Genomic DNA, 21,300 nt, shown 5'->3' with positions numbered 1-21,300 from the left:
GAGTCCTGAAGCTGGACATACAATTTTGAAAGCTGTTAATCTCATACGTATTTAACTGGCTGCTCTCAATCAGAATGATATGGCATGCTTCAGCATTTATAATAGATAAGATGCTTTTCAAAGAGTGCTATCATCATATGTTGAAAATGATTGGACAATTGGCTTAGAACCCTGTACATATTCCTTTTGTACAGTTTTGATGAGGGTTAATCTCAATGTAAAACTGCAAACTATGTTTGAAAATTGCCATAACCACATTTTCATTTCTCTCTATTACCCAAAGTAAAAAGTGACCAAAGGTCTATGGATTGTTTTATTGCAATTTACTGACCTATTATGCACTGAAAGAATCATAAAGTCAACAACTAAGCATTTAAAGCGTCTGTTTTAATAAACTGTAATGTACAATTTCATGTCAGTTTACAGGTCTTAAAATATTGCACTTTGATAATGTTTAAAACTAGACCTAGATGAAAGATATGGAGGTAATTTTACATTTCAAGCATCTTTCACGTGGCAGTCTTCACAGGTATACAATCTGATCTGCTTTATTACACTACACCGAAATTGCTCTTTAGGCAATTGTGCTTGAGCTCAGATTTTTGAACATGTATAAATATTTAGGAAGGGTACCACTTTAATGAATAAACAAAAAACATGGAATTGTGCACTGCGTTGATTCACTAGCCTAGGTCATATTTGAGAATATGTAAGATTATTTCACTACATACAATTTACATTTATTAGCCATGCTTCAAAGAACATACAATAACCTAAATATACAAAATCATAAAAAACAAAAATATTCTTATTTTTTATGTAAACTGTCCATGTCATCATGCAGTTCAGATGCTATATACTGTATAGTACAAGAATCGTAAAAATTTCAGTCAACTCTTCCAGTTACAGTAACATTGCCACTTGCTCTTTAAATGACAGGCACTTTCCAAAAGAGGCTTCTCCTTACTATTAATGAAAGCTGCTAGTTAAATAGGACGGGGTAAAGCAGTCACATTTACTGGACAAATATATAGTTGGGATTAAGCAATTTCGAATTGTACCGGAAAGGAGAGGAACAGGCAACGATAGATCCACAGCCAATTTATATTGCAGATTTGTGTGCCATATCTAAAAAGATCTCAGTTTCTGTATCGGATGAGAAATTAAATAGTCTTGTAAGTTCTCCGTCATCATCACAGGAATGGTCATATTTCTAGTGTGTGAACCGCACTCAACTTCACAACCACACTGGGCCTGAGATGCTTCTGGTACCATACACTTTATGGCCGTACATCTTTCCTTCCATCGTGTTACTTGATCTTGATGTCATGCATTCTCTTCTAGAGGAAACACTAGTCGCGTTCCCCTGTTGGTGATCTCATAATCTCCTCCAAGTTCACGTTCCAATGCTTCCTCTGAACTGCTTTTTGTTCTTCTGCCATCTAGGCTTGTCGTGGCTGTGTGGGAACCAGAGGAGCCATTGGCTGTTATGGTGGTGTCTCCGTATGTTAATGTTAGGTCACCATCGTTTAGTATAAAATCTGCATCATCTTCCCTCAGCTGCTCTGGGTTCTATACAGAACAAAGAAAGTTTTTAATAGGTTGAATCTAAACCGCTAGATGTCCTACATTTTTAAATGGAATATATTGCAACCAATGTAAACTATTGTTTATATTCTCTAAAAAAAATTTTTAATTCAGCTGACCATATTCTGAAAAGTATTTTCCCTCAGTAATTGTAACCCTAAACTAGTAGTGGGATGCAATCTAAAAAACAGAAAAAGGAAATATATATGCAGATTTTACAGGTTTAAAGGTTTCATTCCTGGTTTTGGCTTACATATACCTTTTGTGTAAATACTGATCAGAATACAGCAACTTTCTGGGCACTAAATGAACCTGTAAGAATCTCAAGGCAAACTATTATTATGGGTCCATCAGCCATCACTACCAACAATTTATGTTCAGATTAAAAAAGGACTAAGCTGCCATATAGTTTTCAACTACAGATTACTGTGATGACTACTGGAAACATTTATTCTGTGACTGTGTTTTATTTTATAAAATGTATTTAAATAAAAATACAATTATAAAAAAAGGACTACGCTATGTATATGTAAATTTCCAACAGAACTACTTGGTGAAATGAGGTACTTTACACAGGCAGGTTCGTTGGGATCAAGAAATGTAGAGCAACAGTTTGCATTGGATTAGAATCAAAACCACCGTGGTCAATACTTTGTTTGGAGAACACAATTGTGCTTTAAAAAATAAAACAATAAAAAACAGAAGGCATCAGTACAGCTGAATATAGGATGTCAACTTTACCAATGTGAAGTGTCGATAGTCACTGCTTATAAAAAGGGATATAACACAGGTTTGAACCTGTAACAACACAGGACAAGGCTGGAGCAGTGCATAATTAGGGTTAGGAGAGCACTGGGGTAGCCACAGGAGAGTCAGATCCTCATTATCATAAGTTTATATTTGTTTTTTCAGCAAAACCACTCAGTTCAGGGATTAAACAAGAGATGTTTCTGCATCAGTGTAGCTAAAGCATTCTTAAGGTATGTTTGGTTCATAATGCATAAAAACAAATGGTAGATTTCCTTTTATGTACTTACATTATAGACCTGTGGACTTGTGAAACACTTTGCCACCAAACCACACCAGCTGGGCAATGTTGAAATTAATGGAGGGCCGCTGTGTGTCAGCATTGGCTTGAGATAGCTGATTTTTATAAGTTAAGGATTTTTACTTTTAATTTTAATCCCATTTAAATTGCTAGATTATAACTTTCCTAGAGAATCAATTTTTTTGCTTATGTACCGTATATATGCTCGAGTATAAGCCAACCGGAGTATAAGCCAAGACCTCTAATTTCAACACAAAAAAACTGTGAAAACCTATTGACTCGAGTATAAGCCGAGGGTGGGAAATGCATTGGTCACAGCCTCCCAGTATATAGCCAGCAAGACCCCTGTAGTGTATAGCCTGCCAGCCCCTTATAGTATACAACCTGCCCAGCCCCTGTAGTATATAGCCTGCCCAGTCTGTCTCTGATTCTCCGGTGGTGCCTCGGGTTGTTCGGTCCTCTTTGAATTCTTCCGAAGAGGAGCAGAAAAACCCAAAGAGGATCCGAAGGACCCGCCGCGGCACTGGAGCATCGAATCAAGCATAGGACCTACGGGTGATGTCGGAAAGGTGAGTTTTGACTATTTTTTTTCTTGACTCGAGTATAAGCCGAGTTAGGGTTTTTGAAAACAAATTTTGTGCTGAAAAACTAGGCATATACTCGAGTATATATGGCAGTGATGGCCAAACCCTCAGTTATCGCGAGGTGCCAACCAAAAATTAAATCAGTAACTTATTGCTGCCTGTTCTTCAACTATGTTCAATCATATTGGCCTCCTGAGGACAGCAATACAGTAGAAAGGAGGGACAATTTTCATTATTGTAGCTTCTTTCCAGTGTCCCCTCTGTACAAAGAGAATCATGGGGCCAGCAGGAGGTCCTCCATAGATAATTAAGCCCTGTCTACACATTCTCCCTCTTCCTACAGTCCCAAGTAAGTAACTTTAAAATATGACTGAAAGCAGCATCTTTGCTTCCAAGTTGCTTGGAACTGCAGGAAGATTCTTTGAGTCCTGTCTGGTGTGCTGGGGCGATGACCCGTGTGCCCACAGAAAGGGCTCGGAGTGCCGCCTATGGCACCCGTGCCATAGGTTCGCCACCACTGATATATGGTATTTAAAAAACTTGTTTATGTACTCATTGTACACCTGTAACAAACTATGTCACTAATTGCTTATGTCACTTCCTGGGAGTGTATATATACTCTGCTTGCAACATTCCCTTGTATGCTTGAGGGGCCGAAACGTTGCACCTGCCACAATGGGTGAATAAAACACCTTAATTTATCAGGTGTGCTGCCTTGCCTTCGTTTTTTTTCTATATAGGTATACAGGTATCCAGCACACTGCTCCCCCCCCAACATATAGTGAGCCAGCACACTGTAGCCCCCCCACCCCCTTGATATATAGGTAGCCCCAGTAGAATGCAGCCCACCCCAGGATATAGGTAACCCCAGCACAATACAGACACCCCCAGTAAAAAAGGTAGCCCCTCACAATGCAGCCTTCCCACCCTAGGATATAGGTAGCCCCAAGCACAACGCAGCCACCACCCTCCTGTAAGATTTTCCCATAGTTTTACATTACAACCACAATTAGCACGGTGGCCGAGTGAGTAGCACTTCTGTCTTGCAGCACTGGGGTCCTGGGTTCGAATACCACCCAGGTCAACATCTGCAAAGAGTTTGTATGTTCTCTCCGTGTTTGCATGGATTTCCTCCGGGTACTCCGGTTTCCTCCCACACTCCAAAACATACTGTTAGGTTATATATATTATATATATATAGATTCATACGGCACAAAATTACAGGACTTCAGAAATCATACATTCGTATGAAAGGGGCCAAATACCTTACCTGCAATTTGTTCATGTGACTTTTATCCCCAAATAAGTTCGGTCCTACGCAAAAACCTTTATAACCAGATATACAACAATATATCATCTCTAACTGTCCTCATAAATCCGAAGGCAGCATATTACGGAGCAGAATCTGCTGGGCAGACTCTTCTCAAAAACATATTGCCTGATAAAGTTAATAAATTGATATTTCACCGTAAAAAGGATACTTGTGATCAAAGCTGTACCAAAGACGAAATATCCAGGCACTTTCCTGCTTTGTTCGACTTACTCCATTTGAAATTCCACTGTCCTGAGAAAAAAAAAAAAATTATATAAATGTGAACGCTTCTTAAATGCCAGACTGTAAACAGCACATCTTGGTTGAAAACAGGGAGGTAAAAAGGGGAAGCCTGAATAACCAGGTATATTTGTGCAGTTCTGTTCTGCTCTTCTATAAATGATCTATGGAACCACTTTACATATAATATTTCAGGATACGGAATACTATTCTTATATTATATGAAATCAAATCAGAGATCCTCCTCTTTAATAGGACACCAGAATTGTGTTTTCAAGTGCCATGGTTCAGGAGATTAAATGTTTAAAGTTTATATACATGCCTTCTTCACGGGTCATGTAAAAATAGGACGCATATAGCCCTAAGGCAGTTGTGAAGGGGTTAAATATACTTTAGTATAATGCGTGTCCTAATCGAATTTAAAATGAAAAGAGAATGCAAATAACACTCAACCCTCTAAAGGGTTAGATTTACCAATTTACCCTAAACATATGCGATACTCCCCTCCATTCCCCTGATGCATCCTGGTGAAGTTACGAAGGAGGCGTGCATATTTAGGAGCCGAGAGGCGCTTCTGTGTGACATACAGATTCTCTCAGCTCATAAATTTGCTAGACTCCTGTGTGATGTCACCAGGATCCAGCAGGGGAGAGGAGAGTATTGCGCCGAAGGTGTGCATAATTATTAGCCTGGAGTGCCGTGTGTGTTGTACACAGAGTGCCCCTGGCGAATTAGCATATTTTTTAAAGTATTTTTACAGGTAGCCGGAGTCTCAAGTAATATGAAGATATGTGCAGAGATCGCTGAGAAGACGCATGTTTGGTGTAAAATAGTAAACATAAAATGGTTGGTTTCCTTTCAAAATCATTCAACTGAAAAGCAAAATACATTTTAGACTTGCAGAGGGAAACACACATGCATATCAAAGGGCATCTAAAGTATGACAAAGCTGGCTGACAAAAGGCAAGATGAATTACATTTTGTTAAAACAAAGCTACATTTAGATATTAGTTTATTTCTTATTAAAGGGAACATGTCAGAGCGATTTGTGACACTAAACCACCAACAGGTCCTTAAAGGACACCTGTCATCAGGTCTGTGTCACTTGTCCTGTCACTACTACCTGTTGGAGCAGCTCACAAGGATCCCATCCCAGCCTTTATCTAGTTATTTCATACATTATCCATTGTAAAATCATCTATTCTTTATCATGTAAATGAGGCTGGTCACATGGTCAGAGGCAGTGATGTCACCCCTGTTACCCCTCCCCTCTCCTCCCCCTGCTCATGTCTGTGTGTAATGTATAGTAAAGTATTGCTGGTATCTGTGCTGCATCTGCTGATATGCTGCATCCTCCTTATATACAGGTGAGAGACACAGACATCAGCTACACATGAATCTGACATGTTCTGCTGTAACATGGCTGCCTGGAGCTGCTGTATCTCTCCTTTACACACACACATGCACACACAGGCTGCAGGGGGCGTGGCCACCAGCACCAGGAAGCACATCATTATACAGCCTCACATCATTATACAGGCTGTCAGTCATGCACTGGGGGTGTGGCTGTGCCTCCCACTCATGAATAGAGTGGACAGCTTGAATATGCTAATGCTTCATTGGACATTTCACAGGTCATTTGCATACAGCTTTAGGACCTCATTGCTTAGGTTTACAGGCATGTAGAGGGACAATGAAGGGATAGAGACAATGCTCTCTAATGGCAGTTTAAGAAAATATATTTAGCTTAGGGGGTTATTTTGCATGACGGGTTCTCTTTAAAGACTAACCTACATCACTGCTGTCCATAGCTAGCGTTAAAACAAACATTTACGATATGTACGAAAAGTATTTAAACCCCTTTAAAAAAATTTCACTTTCATTGCAGCCAATTTGAAAGACCAATAAATTATTTTTTTTAGCTCATTAATGTACACTCTGCAACCATCTTGACAGAAAAAAACTGAAATGTAATTATTGTTGCTTATTTATCAAACAAAAAAAAACTTGCATCATTCCCAAGAAAAAAACAACAAGTTTTTTACACCTGGATTTGGGAATCCTCTGCCATTCTTCCTTGCAGATGTTCTCCAGTTCCCTCAGATTGGATGGTGAACGTTGGTGGAAGCCATTTTTAAGTCTCTCAATTATAACAACCCCACTGCGTTATTTAAAATGGGTTATAGAGCTGATCACACATGCCCAAGATGCCAACATGAGCAGGTTTGATTTGTTTGATGTGGAATTGCCCCCCATTAAGGCGACATTTGCAGGAGGTACTTATCAATGTTATATATGGACAATGATTTACCGTTTGCACCATATTCTTAGATAAATTTCTGAACTCAGTGTGCTGGAGACACATAAGTTGACAATTCGGAAACTTCTATATGCTGCTCGAAAATGTATTTCCTTTCATTGGAAGGATCCTATCCCTCCTACTATTTCAGAATTCATAAGAGTAGGGTTAATCTGTCTATATGCTAAGAGAAGTTTGTCTATCAAAAAGGTAACGCTACTCAGAAATTTGAGTCTTTCTAGGGGCCCCTGGCTGGACCATCCAGGCTTATCTCAATGGACTCAGGCGCAAGATTATTTTGCAACATGCTGGATTACACCCTTAGTGTCCTTGTTGTGTAAATTTCTTTATTGATTTTTAATAAAACAGGAGGAATACATATCTTAGCCAACATCACTTTAACAGATCAAGTGGGATATAGCTTTCTCCAGCCTTTGCAGGAGCTTCCATAATTAGACAATCAACATATATATTTAGAGTACCTGGTGGGGGAAAGGAAGGTGGGGAGGGGTTGAATAGGTGGTTCTGAGTATATAAAATGCATGTTGGGTTGCGCTGATAGACTATCATAGAGATGATTATCCAACAGTCATTCTTGGGAGTTTGTGTCTAGCAAACCTATTTGGCTCCGGGAGCCTATGCGCTTCCCTTAATGCTGCCCATAACTACTCCTTTGGTCTTCCGCAGAATTTCAAATTCTTTATGTCACTAATATAGTTTAACTATGGCTCGGGAACCACTTGGGTGTCCTTGGGGTGGGTTGGTTGGGAAAGGTTGAGGGATGTGATTGGATAGGGTTGGAACAGGATGGAAAAGAAAACTTAAGTTTCCTGGTATTCAACTGCATACCATTCATATGCTGTCACTTAATTACCTTCCTCAAATGCCTTGTATTCCTAAAAACCTATGAACGTAAAACTTGGGTGTCCAGCCATGATCCTGAGGTCCATCTGTAAAGTTGGTTCATTTCTTGTTGGATCGTAAGTGGTACTTGTTTTGTTAGGATAGCGTTACCTCTGTGGGGAGAGTGTGGTCCCAAGACTTTCACTTCCTTCCTTGTGATTAAACTTCCTCCATGGTTCCCATAAGAGTGAGAATTTATGGTGGGTCCTTTTCTCCCAGCTGACCATTTCTTCCATTCTGCATATAGTATCTACCCTCTCAATCCATAAACCCTTACTGTCGTTTAATATGCCAACTTGTGACTACTCCATCACACTTTAGTTAGTTTTAGGGACTATTAACGGATTGAAGTATATCTCTAAATGATCTTGCTGTATACTTTTGTTACAAATTAAGTTGCACAAAATTTTTCATTGGTGCTTATCCGGGAAAGGGGAAGGGTGGGTGAGGGATAGTTCTTTGTGTTTTTGTTTTGTGTTGGTTTTAAGCCAAATTGAAAAAAAATTCTGATTTAAAAAAAAAATGCTCAATTGGATATATTGTTTGTTATTTTATCTGTGTACTAAGGGTCATTGTCTTGTTGGAAGGTGAAATTTTGGCCCAGTCTAAGGTCCAGAGCACCCAGGAAGAGGTTTTCATCCAAGTCAAATCAATTTAATTAAACACAGCTGGACTCCAATGAGTAGAACCATCTCAAGGAGGATCAGAAGGAATTGGGCAGCATGTGGGTTAAATATGAGTGTCCCAGCAAAGGCTCTGAATACCATGTGATATTTCAGTTTTTGTTTAAAAGGGTTTTCCCACAAAACAAGTTAGGCCCTCCATCATCAAGACCCCCACCAACAAGTCTCCTGGGAAAACCCCTAAATAAGCAAAAATATCTACATTTCTGGGGTCTTTCTGTCACGATGGTGTGCAGTGTGTACATTAATGAGCAAAAAAAACTTTTTTGATCTTATCAATTGGCTGCAATGAAACAGGGGTCGGAATACTTTCCATACCCACTGTATACTTATATATAGATAATCCTCACAAGGGGAGAGCAAATTCGAAATACTGTGTAACACTACTGAATTATAAATTAGCACCAAATTTGTTGTAGAAATGTTTCAAGAGATCTCAACTGAAGACAGTTTATGGTTGAGAACGTCACACATTATACAAAACATACGGAACCTCTTGTTTAACCTGTTCATTCAATCATACAAGTGAAAATGATCACTTACGGCATGTAATACTTGAAAATTGTCATTAGTTGGTGGTGGGTCTTGGTCTGGATCAACTCCAACCCTAGAAGAAAAAAAATGAAGTATAAAATACTGCTAATTATATTAAATATCTTACAAGTTATGTATCTCTAAAAAATTTTTAAAAACTACAATAAATGATCAACAGCACAGTAATACTTCAAGCACATAGCTGTAGCACAAAAATCCATGGTTAGCGCAAAGGAAAGTTACATGTCACAGCTTAGAATCTATGGGATAATACAATGCTGCTGTACAGGAGCTGTATGTGCAGGTTTTGCCATGTACAAGAGTCATGAACTTTTAATGTTCATGTAAACCTTCCAAATATTGGTTCAGACTGAGTGGACATTTAATTAGTGCACAATGGCGCCAATTAATTTATTTAGCGCTATAACAAAGTATTAGTACTTTATGCAGCCAGAACAGGTCGCTCGAGTAATAATCTAGCAATGACTACAAAAATCAACTGTTTGTCTACGATAGCGTAACGCTTCCCTGCATTCATTGCCTTTCCGATTGCCAGCGCCACAATGATCCTGCTGCCTGCACCTACTGTTGAGAGTGGCATTGGAAGTAACTATTATTTTCTTTTAGGCCACAAAACAAATATATTATGCAAAATTTTGTTCTCTATGGGTAGATCTCAACATATTCAATAATTTCTAGTATTTGATTACTCTATATAGAATATGGTCTATTAATTTATTATCAAATTTATAACTGGAGAACTATACAGATTTTAATTCATTGTGGGGGGGACCAAATCATTATGGTGGCCTTTCTTTATAATAATTTAGAGAGAAATATAAAGAATATTGATTACCAGGAAACAATATGTGAAACTGCCAATTTGGGGCACCATATACAGTGGAATGCATTGTATAACATAAATATATATATACATACATATACCGTATATACTCGAGTATAAGCCGACCCGAGTATAAGCCGAGGCCCCTTATTTTACCACCAAAACTGGGAAAAACTACTGACTCGAGTATAAGCCGAGGGTGTAGTATACAGCCTGCCCTGCCCCAAGTTTGCAATTGGATTGAAAACTGGCTGAAGGATCGTATCCAGAGAGTTGTGGTCAATGATTCCTACTCGGAATGGTCACCAGTTATGAGTGGTGTACCTCAGGGTTTTGTGCTTGGCCCACTACTATTTAATATATTTATTAATGATATAGAGGTAGGAATTAATAGCACTGTGTCTATTTTTGCAGATGACACCAAACTGTGTAGTGTAATACAGTCTATGGAGGATGTTCATAGGCTGCAGGGTGACTTGGACAAACTGAATGTTTGGTCATCCACTTGGCAAATGAGGTTTAATGTGGATAAATGTAATGTTATGCACCTGGGGGCCAATAAACCAAAGGCAAAATATGTCCTTGGGGGAGTAAATCTGGGAGAGTCCCTTGTTGAGAAGGACCTGGGGGTACTAGTAGATCATAAATTGAATAACAGCATGCAATGTCAATCAGCTGCCTCTAAAGCTAGTAGGATCATGTCATGTATCAAAAGTGGAATGGACTCTCGTGATAGGGATGTAATATTACCACTATACAAGGTACTGGTTCGGCCTCACCTGGAATATGCTGTCCAGTTCTAGGCACCGGTCCATAAAAAGGATGCCCTGGAGCTGGAGAGGGTTCAACGTAGAGCCACAAAACTGATAAGGGGTATGGAGGGTCTTAGTTATGAGGAAAGATTAAAACAACTAGATTTATTCAGTCTGGAAAAGAGACGACTACGAGGGGACATGATTAATTTATATAAATATATGTATGGTCCATACAAAAAATATGGTGATAAGTTGTTCCAGATTAAATCAAATAAAAAGACGAGGGGGCACTGTCTCCGTTTGGAGAAACCAAGGTTTAATCACCGGAGGCGACAGGGCTTTTTTACTATGAGAACTGTCAATCTGTGGAATAGTCTGCCTCAGGTGCTGGTCACAGCAGGGACAGCGGAGAGCTTCAAGAAGGGTCTAGATGCCTTTTTACACCTAAATAACATTGATTGTTATGCTATATAGGATTGTTTCCCCTAAATCCCTTCCTCATCCAATCCCTACCCTTCCTTGGTTGACTTGATGGACAAATGTGTTTTTTCAACCGTATAAACTATAAGTATGCCAAGCTAATAAAAAAAAAAATAAACTTAATACTCACCCTCCGTCGATACTTACCTTTAATACTCGGCACGGCTCCCGGTCCTCGGCGGCGGCTTCTCTGCATTCTTCACTAGCCGGCAGTAGGTGGCGGCTCCCGGATCCTCGGCTTCTCTGCATTCTTCACTAGCCGGCAGTTGCGTCCATACGAGCTGCCGGCGCGCGCGCACTATGATGCGACACCGCCGCATCATAGTGCGGGCCCGCCGGCAGCTCGCATGGACGCGGCTCCGGGTGCCGCCGCCGAGGATCCGGGTGCCAGAGGGGGAGTATTAATTTTTTTTTTTAAATTGACTCGTGTATAAGCCGAGGTAAGATTTTTCAGCACATGGTATCTGTTGTTTGAGTGCCGCTATACATATATTTTTCCAAATATATTATATATATATGAAAGTATTTATTTAATTTGGAAAGGACTATTCGTATACAAACTCTGCGCCAGTAGCTATGGCACTTCAAGGGTCTCGGGAAGGGGCTAGTGTCCTTCTCGACTTTATTTCCTTTATGTCATTAAAGGAGTGGCCTTCATGGAAGATCACTTCATTTACGTCACATGTGACATCCTGTGGTCCAAGAAGCCTCATTCATTTGAGAAAGCAGATTTGGTGACCCACTCAGAACTTACATGTTGACGTAGAGACAGGACTACAGCACAGCAGGATAGAGTTCTGTTTAGAATAAAATTAATTTGGTGAGGGGAAGTGTATATAGACACCAAGCTGCAGGCTTCTCTGCAGTCCCATTCACCTTGGACTTTGTATATAAGAGGACTGCTGATGACTGTGTCATGCGACAGCAGTTCTATTTATTATATTATATTTTGTTCTATTCCCTTGTGAAGAATGGCTGGGCCATTACATAAGCTTTTTACCTCTTGTGTCACACCAAAGCTGTAAGCTCTGTATATATAAATATTAATTTAATGACCACACTATATTTGTAGTCATGGGTATTATAGTGTATTTTTGATATATGTAGGGCTCAAAGTGTAACCAGTTGTGTTATAAAGGAAACAAACAAGGCAATCACTTGGAAGGGGGATAGTTTAGAAATTTGACAACATTCGGGGGAAATTTAGTTCTTCAGCTAGAATAACCTCTTCTACAGCTTCCTGTTAGATGTTCAAAATGAACTTTTTAACATCATTTCCATTCTTCATTGTTTGCTCACAGCTGCTGCCTCAGCATTATTGTTTCCTTCACTTGTTTTTCTCCTTTTGTCTAGGCTCGGAATTTATGCAAAAAGAAAGGAAAGACTTGCTGAATGCCTACTCGACTGCTTCTTGTATTCCCTAGAAAAATGATGACCACCTCTGAACCGGTATGTGGATGGTTTACATGTACATTGAACATTCAGAGATTGCTGCAAGTTAACAAAAATCTTTTACAGCACTAGATTGGAGGCACATGTAAGGAAAAGGACAAAATAGTGCACACATAAATGATATCATCACTCCACATAGAATCACCTCAAATGGACAAATACACAGGGAACAATATGACAATATAAAAGTGTGCACCAAATATAATTTAGCCTTTCCAAAGATTCACGCCAATGACAAGATTTACAGATGTGTGCCAATAAGCGAGAAAATAGCACCAGTGAATTCTCTCTGGAACAAAAGGAATTAGATTGGGGGAAGTAAGTGGTGTGGGGTTGCGTCAGTCATAGAGGCTTTTCTATGGGACACTAATGTGATCACTTGTAGTAACAGGTTGTGCTTGTAAATTCCAGATCGGATCCGACAAGGAGGAGGTAATTTGTTGTTTCTGTTTTATAGGCAGATGAAAGGAATGTGTCTATCCTTCTCAGATAGCAGCTGTGGAACGACACAGACCAGTTGAAAGGTTTTTTACATTCATTTGAAATCAATGGCTTAGACACCATGAAAACAAGAGAGCCTTGGTCTCAATACAGAGACTCTTTTGTTGGCCTATCAGAGAGAAGTTTATGTGATCTGAAGGGTATGTTATTGGACTCCAGCCAGTCTTGAAATAGACAAGCTTTCTACAAAGTGCATTTACTTTGAGAATGTTACCACAGTCTGCCACAACATCAATAAGCAAAATAAGTGGTGTTAAAATACAAAAACTAAAATGGGTCATACATAATATACATAAAATTGATGACTGGGAAGATGCCTGGCTTTAGAGGCTACTTTGGTTTGACAGGTAACACTACCAGTGTGCCATATAACTAAACAGTGGCCATACTGTGGGTTTCATAAACAACATATATATTACAAAATGTGGTAATCTATTGTCAGGGCCAGCACTGGGCATACCTGGGCAAGTGCAGGGACCCAGAGCTGCTGCGGGGCCCACATAAGGCATCCATGGGGGTGAGGGAGGCTGTATATAATGAATCCATAGGGGGTCAGGAGGGCTTTATATAAAATAACCGAGGGGGCTGTTTGGTATGATAAACTATGGCATTTTTAAGGAAAAGGAGACTGTTTTAGTTTCTGAATATTTAATACCACCATGTGAGTTGACTGCAAAAGGGGCCCACTGAGGTTCTGTCTACTGAAACCTGAAGCCTGTCTATAGTGTTTAAATTGTGCAGCAAGTTTTCTAAATTAGAACGGTGTCTTCTTCTGGAGTTAGAAGAGAGGATGGTCCAGAATTATTTGATGGGGAATACAGGTATTTTCGTTGGTTTCCGGACAACCTGTACCATGGGCAGGGACCTGAAATGTGTTCGAACCCACAGTTACAAGGATCTCAAGGGGTGAGCTGTATTCACTTCCTTAAACACCTGTCAACTACAAACAGTACTTAAAACAGTAACAATAGAGCATAACAGAATATGAAGTTAAATAACAAGGAAAGAGACAAATATACAAATGCTGAAGCAAATTATGTGCTAAATAGGACCAGACAGACAATGAAAAAGTGAAAAGATCTCAAGCATTGTACCCCAAGAAGCTGAGTGTTATTTAGACATGGCAGAACCCAATCACCTGATATACTGCCAACGACTAATGTTCAAATCGTCCAACGATGGGTTATGGTCACCAACTCTGGTACAGCACAAGAATGAAATGAAAATGAAGGTTGTGGAATGGAGGTATATTAGAATATTTAACTACTTCACTACATGAAATAACAGAAAAAAGGAGAAAAAAAATATAATTCTGTTGAAATGGTAGTCATCCTTCCATGTCTGATACACACTAATATTCCACCAATATTGTAATTTATAATCCTTAGTTAAACAAGTCCCTTCATCAAGTGACAGATTACTGGAAGAGAAATCTGGCACTTTAGGGTGCGGTCACAAGTGGTGAGTATTGTGTTTGTAAACGCTACATTCAGACAACGTTGTGCCCGCCGTACCATAGCACAGTGGGCACACGTCAGCACCGGGGGAGAGAAGGAGGGCGCTGACCCCAGTTCCTCTCCATAGCTCCATGTCCTATCTTTCTCCCGGCTACGGGTGGTACAGTGCCGTGCACCCACTGCAGTCTAGGGGGGGGGGGGCGTATATACGGTGTATATACGTCCCCCATACGGCCATGTGAATGTAGCCTTAGGAATATAATTCAATGGAAGCTGGAAGTACTCTAAGCAATTAAAGGAAATCTACTTTCAAAATCAAGCATGATAAACCGAGGCACTTACTCATAGATCCAGACAATGTGATTGTGGTAATCTTCTTACAATTGTTATCCATGGCCTCCTTCCCTCTAATATAAACTTTTAAATTATGCTAATGTGTCTGAAGGGTTAATGGGGCAATACCCAGAGCCCCTACATGCTGCAGGAGCACTCCCACTGTGTGCTGAAACTTTCTCTGCTGCAGTAGGGCAGAGAGAGGGGGAAGTGCTTATTAGGAGCTGAGGGGCATGGTGAGACAGGTGATAGGATAATAAAGCTTAAAGAAAATTTACCAACACAAAAAGTAATTCTTCCTATAGTTTCTTATTTCTCGTACTTTAGGTAACCAAGACACATGATCAATTGAATACCTCATATGGCATTATTGTCACGGGTCGCAGGCTCACCTGTATACCTCTGTGTGCCCCAGCGTCTGGACTCCCCTGTCCTGGCTCCAACAGCGATCCCAGTAATGGCAGCGCTCCGCGCACATGTGCTCCTGTGTCCTATGGCGCGCTCACCGGCTCTGTAAAATTTAAAGGGCCAGCACGCCGCTAATTGGCGCTGGCCAGCTGCATGCCCTAATAAATTCCAGCCCCTTTCTATGTTCCCTGACGGATCTTTGTGCTTCCATGCCTGAGAGAAAGCTGTATTCCAAGCCCTCAGCGTTTATTCAGATTTCCCGTTGTGACCTTGATTCTGTTCCTTGAGTTTGCCTCACGATTCTGCACTACGCCTTGGCCGCCATCACGGTCAAAGTCGCGCCTGTAGAACGACCTCGTAGTATCACGTCGCAACAAGTCCAACCTGCTCTTGTGAAAACCGGGTACCACTTAGACTCCGGTCCCAGGTGTCATCACAAGTGATGGTACAGAGGATCCACTACCTCTGATCGTGACAATTATTTGCTCTTGTTTCAGCAGAAATCTGGCAGCACAAATGAAGTTTTGGATAGAGCTGTTCCCATAGAAATCTATGGGACTCATTTCCCTCTAGGATGTACAACCGATGCTAGAGAAAAACCATTGCCAAGAACAGACACATGTTAACATACAGATGAATACACAACTTCTATTGTTTGTGGCCCGTGAAACTGCATAAGTCATGTGCAGGAAACTTTAAGGGGACAGTCACACTAGGTTCTTGGACAGTTTTTGGTGCGTTTTTAAATGCACTGAAAACGCATGCGTTTTTACATGTTTACCATTCGTTCCATTTGTTTCATTTGATCATGTTATTGTTCTAGAATGTCTTATATTGTTTGTATATGTACCCCGTGATTTTGAATATGATGGAGATATATAGAGCTGTATTATTACTATTAATAAAAACACAGACTCACTTGTGTCTGCATTGCTGGCTGATGTCATTATCTTAAGTCATTTTATATGAATGCTTTAGATTTATGATTGTGCCATTTTGTATGTTGTTATACTTTTTAAAAATTGAAAATAAAGGCTTAAAAATGCTCTCATACAGGTTTAAATGGAGTCAAAGAGAAAACAATAAGAGATGTAGAATGATTTTAATCAATTTAACTACAGCTTTAAAATAGTGAAGGGCAAGTATAGTAGATAACAAGAGCACTGAATACTAATAGATGGCACAAAGTACAGAATGTTTATTACCAAAAGTTCTATGTAATTGTAGGATTATCTAAATACACTCCAATGACCTGAACTTTGCTTAGTCCATACACGCAGCTGTTTATTTCTTGAAATCATTAGGAGAGCCAGAAATTATGTGCAAAACACTGAAGCACTGAAAATGCATGTGTTTTTGTATGTTTGCCATGCATTTGGCTGGTTTGAATCTGTTTTTCTTCATTTCTGGAAGTGTGAGCAGCTGTGAAATGGATAAAAACCTGCCAATTGCATGGTAAACATACAAAATCACATGCGTTTTAGGGTGCTGTTATAAGGTGCGTTCTTAGACCTTTCTTAAACGCAACGTTTTTGTAGGTTTGCCATGCGTGTGGCTGGTTTGCATCCGTTTTATAACTGTTTACACTTCTAGAAATGAAGGAAAACAGATTTAAACCAGCCAACATACAAAAACGCATGCATTTTCAGCTCGGTTAAAAATGGGTCAAGAACGCACTGGGGGACATTTACATAAAGTGTCAGTGTCTGCACTGGCTTTGTTACCGACCTGCTCTGGGAAAGAAGATATACATTTAATATTGTGGAGCTGTGCAGAGACATTTCTGGCGCCGACACCATTTTCTGTCCCTGGGACCAAAATCTGTCCCGAGCACCAGAAATGTGTCCAACAGTCCCTGCTAGACCAGTTTTCTTTTGGTCTACTTTCCGCCAGTTTACAGCGCCCAAAAAGGGCTGCAACACATATTGTGTCTGAGTTTCCACTCCGCCAAAGCCACGGCCCTTTTTGGAGAAGAGTCGGAGCAGGCGGAAAAAGGAGAAAAAGCGGAAAAATTTTTTCTGGCGCCGCCAACTAATAAATAGGTCTGAGAGCAGAACATGTGGTGAGAGCGCCACAAAACTGGCGGAAACGCCATAGTAAATGTCCCCCACTGTGTGACAGCACCCAGAAGGTGCATACAACATGTGTTTTTAAATGTTACAATGCATTTGACTACTTTGAAAGCATTTTTTCTTTACCTACTTAAGTGTAAGTAGCTATGAAAATGTTTACATAGCTACTTACATTGCCAACAATGAAGAAAAATTCTCTCAAAGTAGCCAAATGCATAGTAACATTTGAAAATTCAACATATGCATTTGCCAGGTGTGAATGCAGCCTTAGGGCATTTGCACGCTTTGACAACGCATGCGTTTTTTTGCTTTTTTCAGCCTGGTTTGAATCAGTTTTTCCTCATTTCTAGAAGTGCAAGCAGCTGTGTTAACATTTTCACAGCTGCTTACGCTTCCAGGATGGGTTCCCACATTCAGGTATTCAAAAGCACTTTTTGATGTCCAAACCAGGAGTGGAATGAAAAAAAAAAATAGGAGGAGTAACTGTTCTCAATTATATTTTCTTACCCTTTATCATCCATACCTGTTTTTGCTTCAAAAACTGCATCTGAAAACTGAACGCGGGAATGCATTTGCCCTCACACGTGGCAATAGAATTGCCTTCACCAAAGCAACTCTAGTGTCGGGGTGGGTGGAGGCTTTTGGCCCGATCACATATGCGTTTCCTGTGAAATGCATGCGATTGATGACCAGGACCCAGTGTTTTGCATTTAAAACAACAAATAGACAAAACAAAACCATCTTGCGAAAATTTGATGATTTTTATTTTCTCCACCAACAAAGGGTTCATAAAATCTTATCAATTAACTATAGATGTCTCAAAATGATGTACCAGAAAAGTGTATCTCATGTGGCAAAAAAAAATAACCCCTATATGTCCACAAAAAACTAAAATTAGAGCCTGTACAATTTGACAATGCAATTCTGCTCTGGGTGGCGCTCCCTTCTTTCTACACACACAGAAAAAACTATGTGGAGCCTTTTTTCATTTAATCCATTGTGAATGTTTAATTTTCCACTCAAAATGAATGTATTGTCCAAAAATATTACAATTTGTAGAAAGCACCTCCATTTTGTTTTAAACCCTATAAAACACCTACAGGGTAACAATCTTCTTAAAAGTGCTTTTTCATACGTTGAGCGTTGTAGTTTCCATAATTTATAAGTCTAGCTATTATTTAGGCCTCTCACAGTCAAATGAAAAGTTGAGCCGGTCCCTCTAAGTACAGGGTTTGGAGATTTTCCAAAACATTTGAAAAATGGCACCCAAATTCTAAGTTTCATAACATTCTAGTAAAATAGGTGGAATCTTAAAAAAACATGCCAACGTAAAGCAGACATTTGGGAAATTTAAATTATGAATTCATTTAAGTGCCATGACTATCTGCTTCAAATGTAGAGAATTTATACTCTCAAGTATAAATTTGAGTATAAGCCGAGACCCCTAATTTTACCACAAAAAACTATTGAAAAGTATAAGCCGAGGGTGTGGTATACAGACAGGCAGCCTGCCCCCTATAGTACACAGCCCGCCAGATTCCTGTAGTACACAGCCCGCCAGATTCCTGTAGTACACAGCCAGCCAGATTCCTGTAGTATATAGCCAGCCAGATTCCTGTAGTATACAGCCAGCCAGCCCCCTGTATGCCAAGCACATAAAAAAATAAATAAACTTAATACTCACCCTCCTGGGATACTCATGCGCGGCTCCTATTCTTTCTTCTCTTTGATGTAGCGTATTCTTCAGACTACAAGGCACACAAAAATCCTTTGATTTTCCCAGAAATCAAAGATGCGCCTTATAGTCCAGTGCGCCTTATATATGAACCATACTTACAGAAAACAGCTGCCTTGAACTGTGCACAGGTCTGCCACCTGCTGGTCATTCATCCTTATAATCAGGTGCGCCTTATAAATGAACCTAGACATTTTAGCTGGCATTTGATGGTGCGCCTTATAATCCTAAAAATACGTTAATAGCCGGCAGTCGCGTCCATGCGATCTGCCTGTGGGCACACACTATAATGTGGCGGTGTCGCTGCTATTTTGCCAAAATGGGATTTTTACCATTTTTTTAACAACTAAACACAAAAGATATCACCCAAATTTTTAAGCTAATTTGAAGTACAATATTTCACAACAATATCTCAAAATCCCCTGAATATGTTATAGCGTTCCAAACCTATAACCACTTATAGTGACACAGGGCAGATTTCAAATCTGAGGCCGTGTCCTAAAGGCAAAAATAGGCCTAAAAGGGTTAAACAATGCAAGACACCGGGTGGTGGTTACCCCTTGTATGCGTTTCCATGTGAACGAGTGTGTGGTTGGGCCACCACTACCTATGACCGCACCCTCAGTCAATGGGATCTGCACAGGACACAGCCCAAATGGATTAGGGTGCTGTCACACAGAGCATTCTTGGACCGTTTTTTTAAAGCAGACTGAAAACTATTGCATTTTTTGCAGGTTTACCATTTATTTGGCTGGTTTGAATCCTGTATTAACATTTTCACTTCTGCTTACACAAATGAAGAAAAACTGATTCAAAGCAGCCAAAAGCATGGCAAACATGGAAAAATGCATGTGCTTTTACTCCATACCAAGAACACACTGTGTGACAGCACCCCAAACTGCTATGCTTGGGAACAGTGTGTTATGGCCTGCAAGAGTCAGATCACCACTAATAGAAACAATACAGCACATTATAAAGCAAAAAAATGTCAGACACTTGTGAAAGGGAAGTATACATAATGGTGACTGATTACTCAAGTACTAGTCTTGACTAAAAGAGATCCTTCCTACTTTTTGCTTTTAATGTCACCACACTCAGGCCGCACTCGTTCGCTTTCTTTCATACCTGTTCTAAATGGTTTGCCTGCAAGATGCAGACCTGCTGCGATGGCTTGATGCACACAGAGCCTGCCCCTCCACTACCAAGTGAGATCCCTATGGGTGCTGCCCTGACCTTGATAGACACTAGGGCTGCTTTCTCTTCCCTTCTTTTGCACCCCCTATGGTTTAAGAGGGATCAGTCCAGAGGGATTTGTCGAAGCTAGAGAATTGGCCGGAGAAATGGCTGATGAGATTTAATGTAGATAAATGTGAGGTAATGTACATGTAAACAAAAAGTACAAAATCTTCTAAACAATCAATTACTTCAGAACACGGAAAAATATTTTAACTTATTTTAGTGAACAGATCCGGGTAGCAGCCAGTAAAGCAAATAAAAATTATGGGATGTAGCAAGATTGAGTCCATACATACACCCCCCCCCCATATGGTTGTGTAAATATAGCCTTAGTCCGAGTATGTGGCACATTTATTACGGACATGCACCACAATTCTGTCTGTTCCACAATTCTACAGAGTACACCAAAAACAAATGGTGCACACTTCCACAGCAGCGCAGGCTGCACCTGACTGCACTATTTGATAAATGTGGCCCACTGAGTTAACCTTGCACGTTTACTAAATGCTCAGGAAACACAATGTTAACTCAATTTGTGATCGGGGTTGAGCCTTTCATTTGCATTATAAAGCACAACTGAAACTGCGCATGTGAACGGGGTCTGAGGTGGCGTTCACATGTGGTGTTTGCATTGCATCTCAAATTGCAATGTAAGAGCTGTTTGAGAAGATTTGCCTAACTGCATAAAGTCAGCATTGCATTAATGTAAACACAATGTTATTGCATATCATTAAGGCAAATATCCCCAAAACAGCCTTTACTTTACGGTCATATTTGCGTTTTAAAATCAATACGAAGGCCGGAAGCGGCACAGACAACAACCCCTTGTTAACAAGC

General features: G+C 40.1%; 1 protein-coding gene across 2 annotated transcripts in view; it reads right to left on the bottom strand.

Annotated features, from left to right (window-relative positions):
• Nucleotides 1–366: 366 nt before the first annotated feature.
• SLC9A7 (solute carrier family 9 member A7) overlaps nt 367–21,300 on the bottom strand; it is a 69,657-nt gene continuing 48,723 nt past the window's right edge. The window contains exons 13-17 of one of the 2 annotated variants that reach the window (XM_072135665.1): nt 14,361–14,420; nt 9,200–9,263; nt 4,701–4,783; nt 2,625–2,730; nt 367–1,572 (exon numbers count right to left, since the gene is read on the bottom strand). In XM_072135665.1, coding sequence (XP_071991766.1) covers nt 1,327–1,572; nt 2,625–2,730; nt 4,701–4,783; nt 9,200–9,263; nt 14,361–14,420 — 559 coding nt within the window. In that variant the 3' untranslated portion in view covers nt 367–1,326. The remainder of the gene's footprint in view (nt 1,573–2,624; nt 2,731–4,700; nt 4,784–9,199; nt 9,264–14,360; nt 14,421–21,300) is intronic. The other variant, XM_072135666.1, reaches the window with a different exon arrangement.

This window comes from Engystomops pustulosus, chromosome 2, assembly GCF_040894005.1.
Source record: "Engystomops pustulosus chromosome 2, aEngPut4.maternal, whole genome shotgun sequence".
NCBI lineage: Eukaryota > Metazoa > Chordata > Amphibia > Anura > Leptodactylidae > Engystomops > Engystomops pustulosus.
Note: the sequence above shows the minus strand (reverse complement) of the source record. Positions and strands in the feature narration are given on the sequence as shown.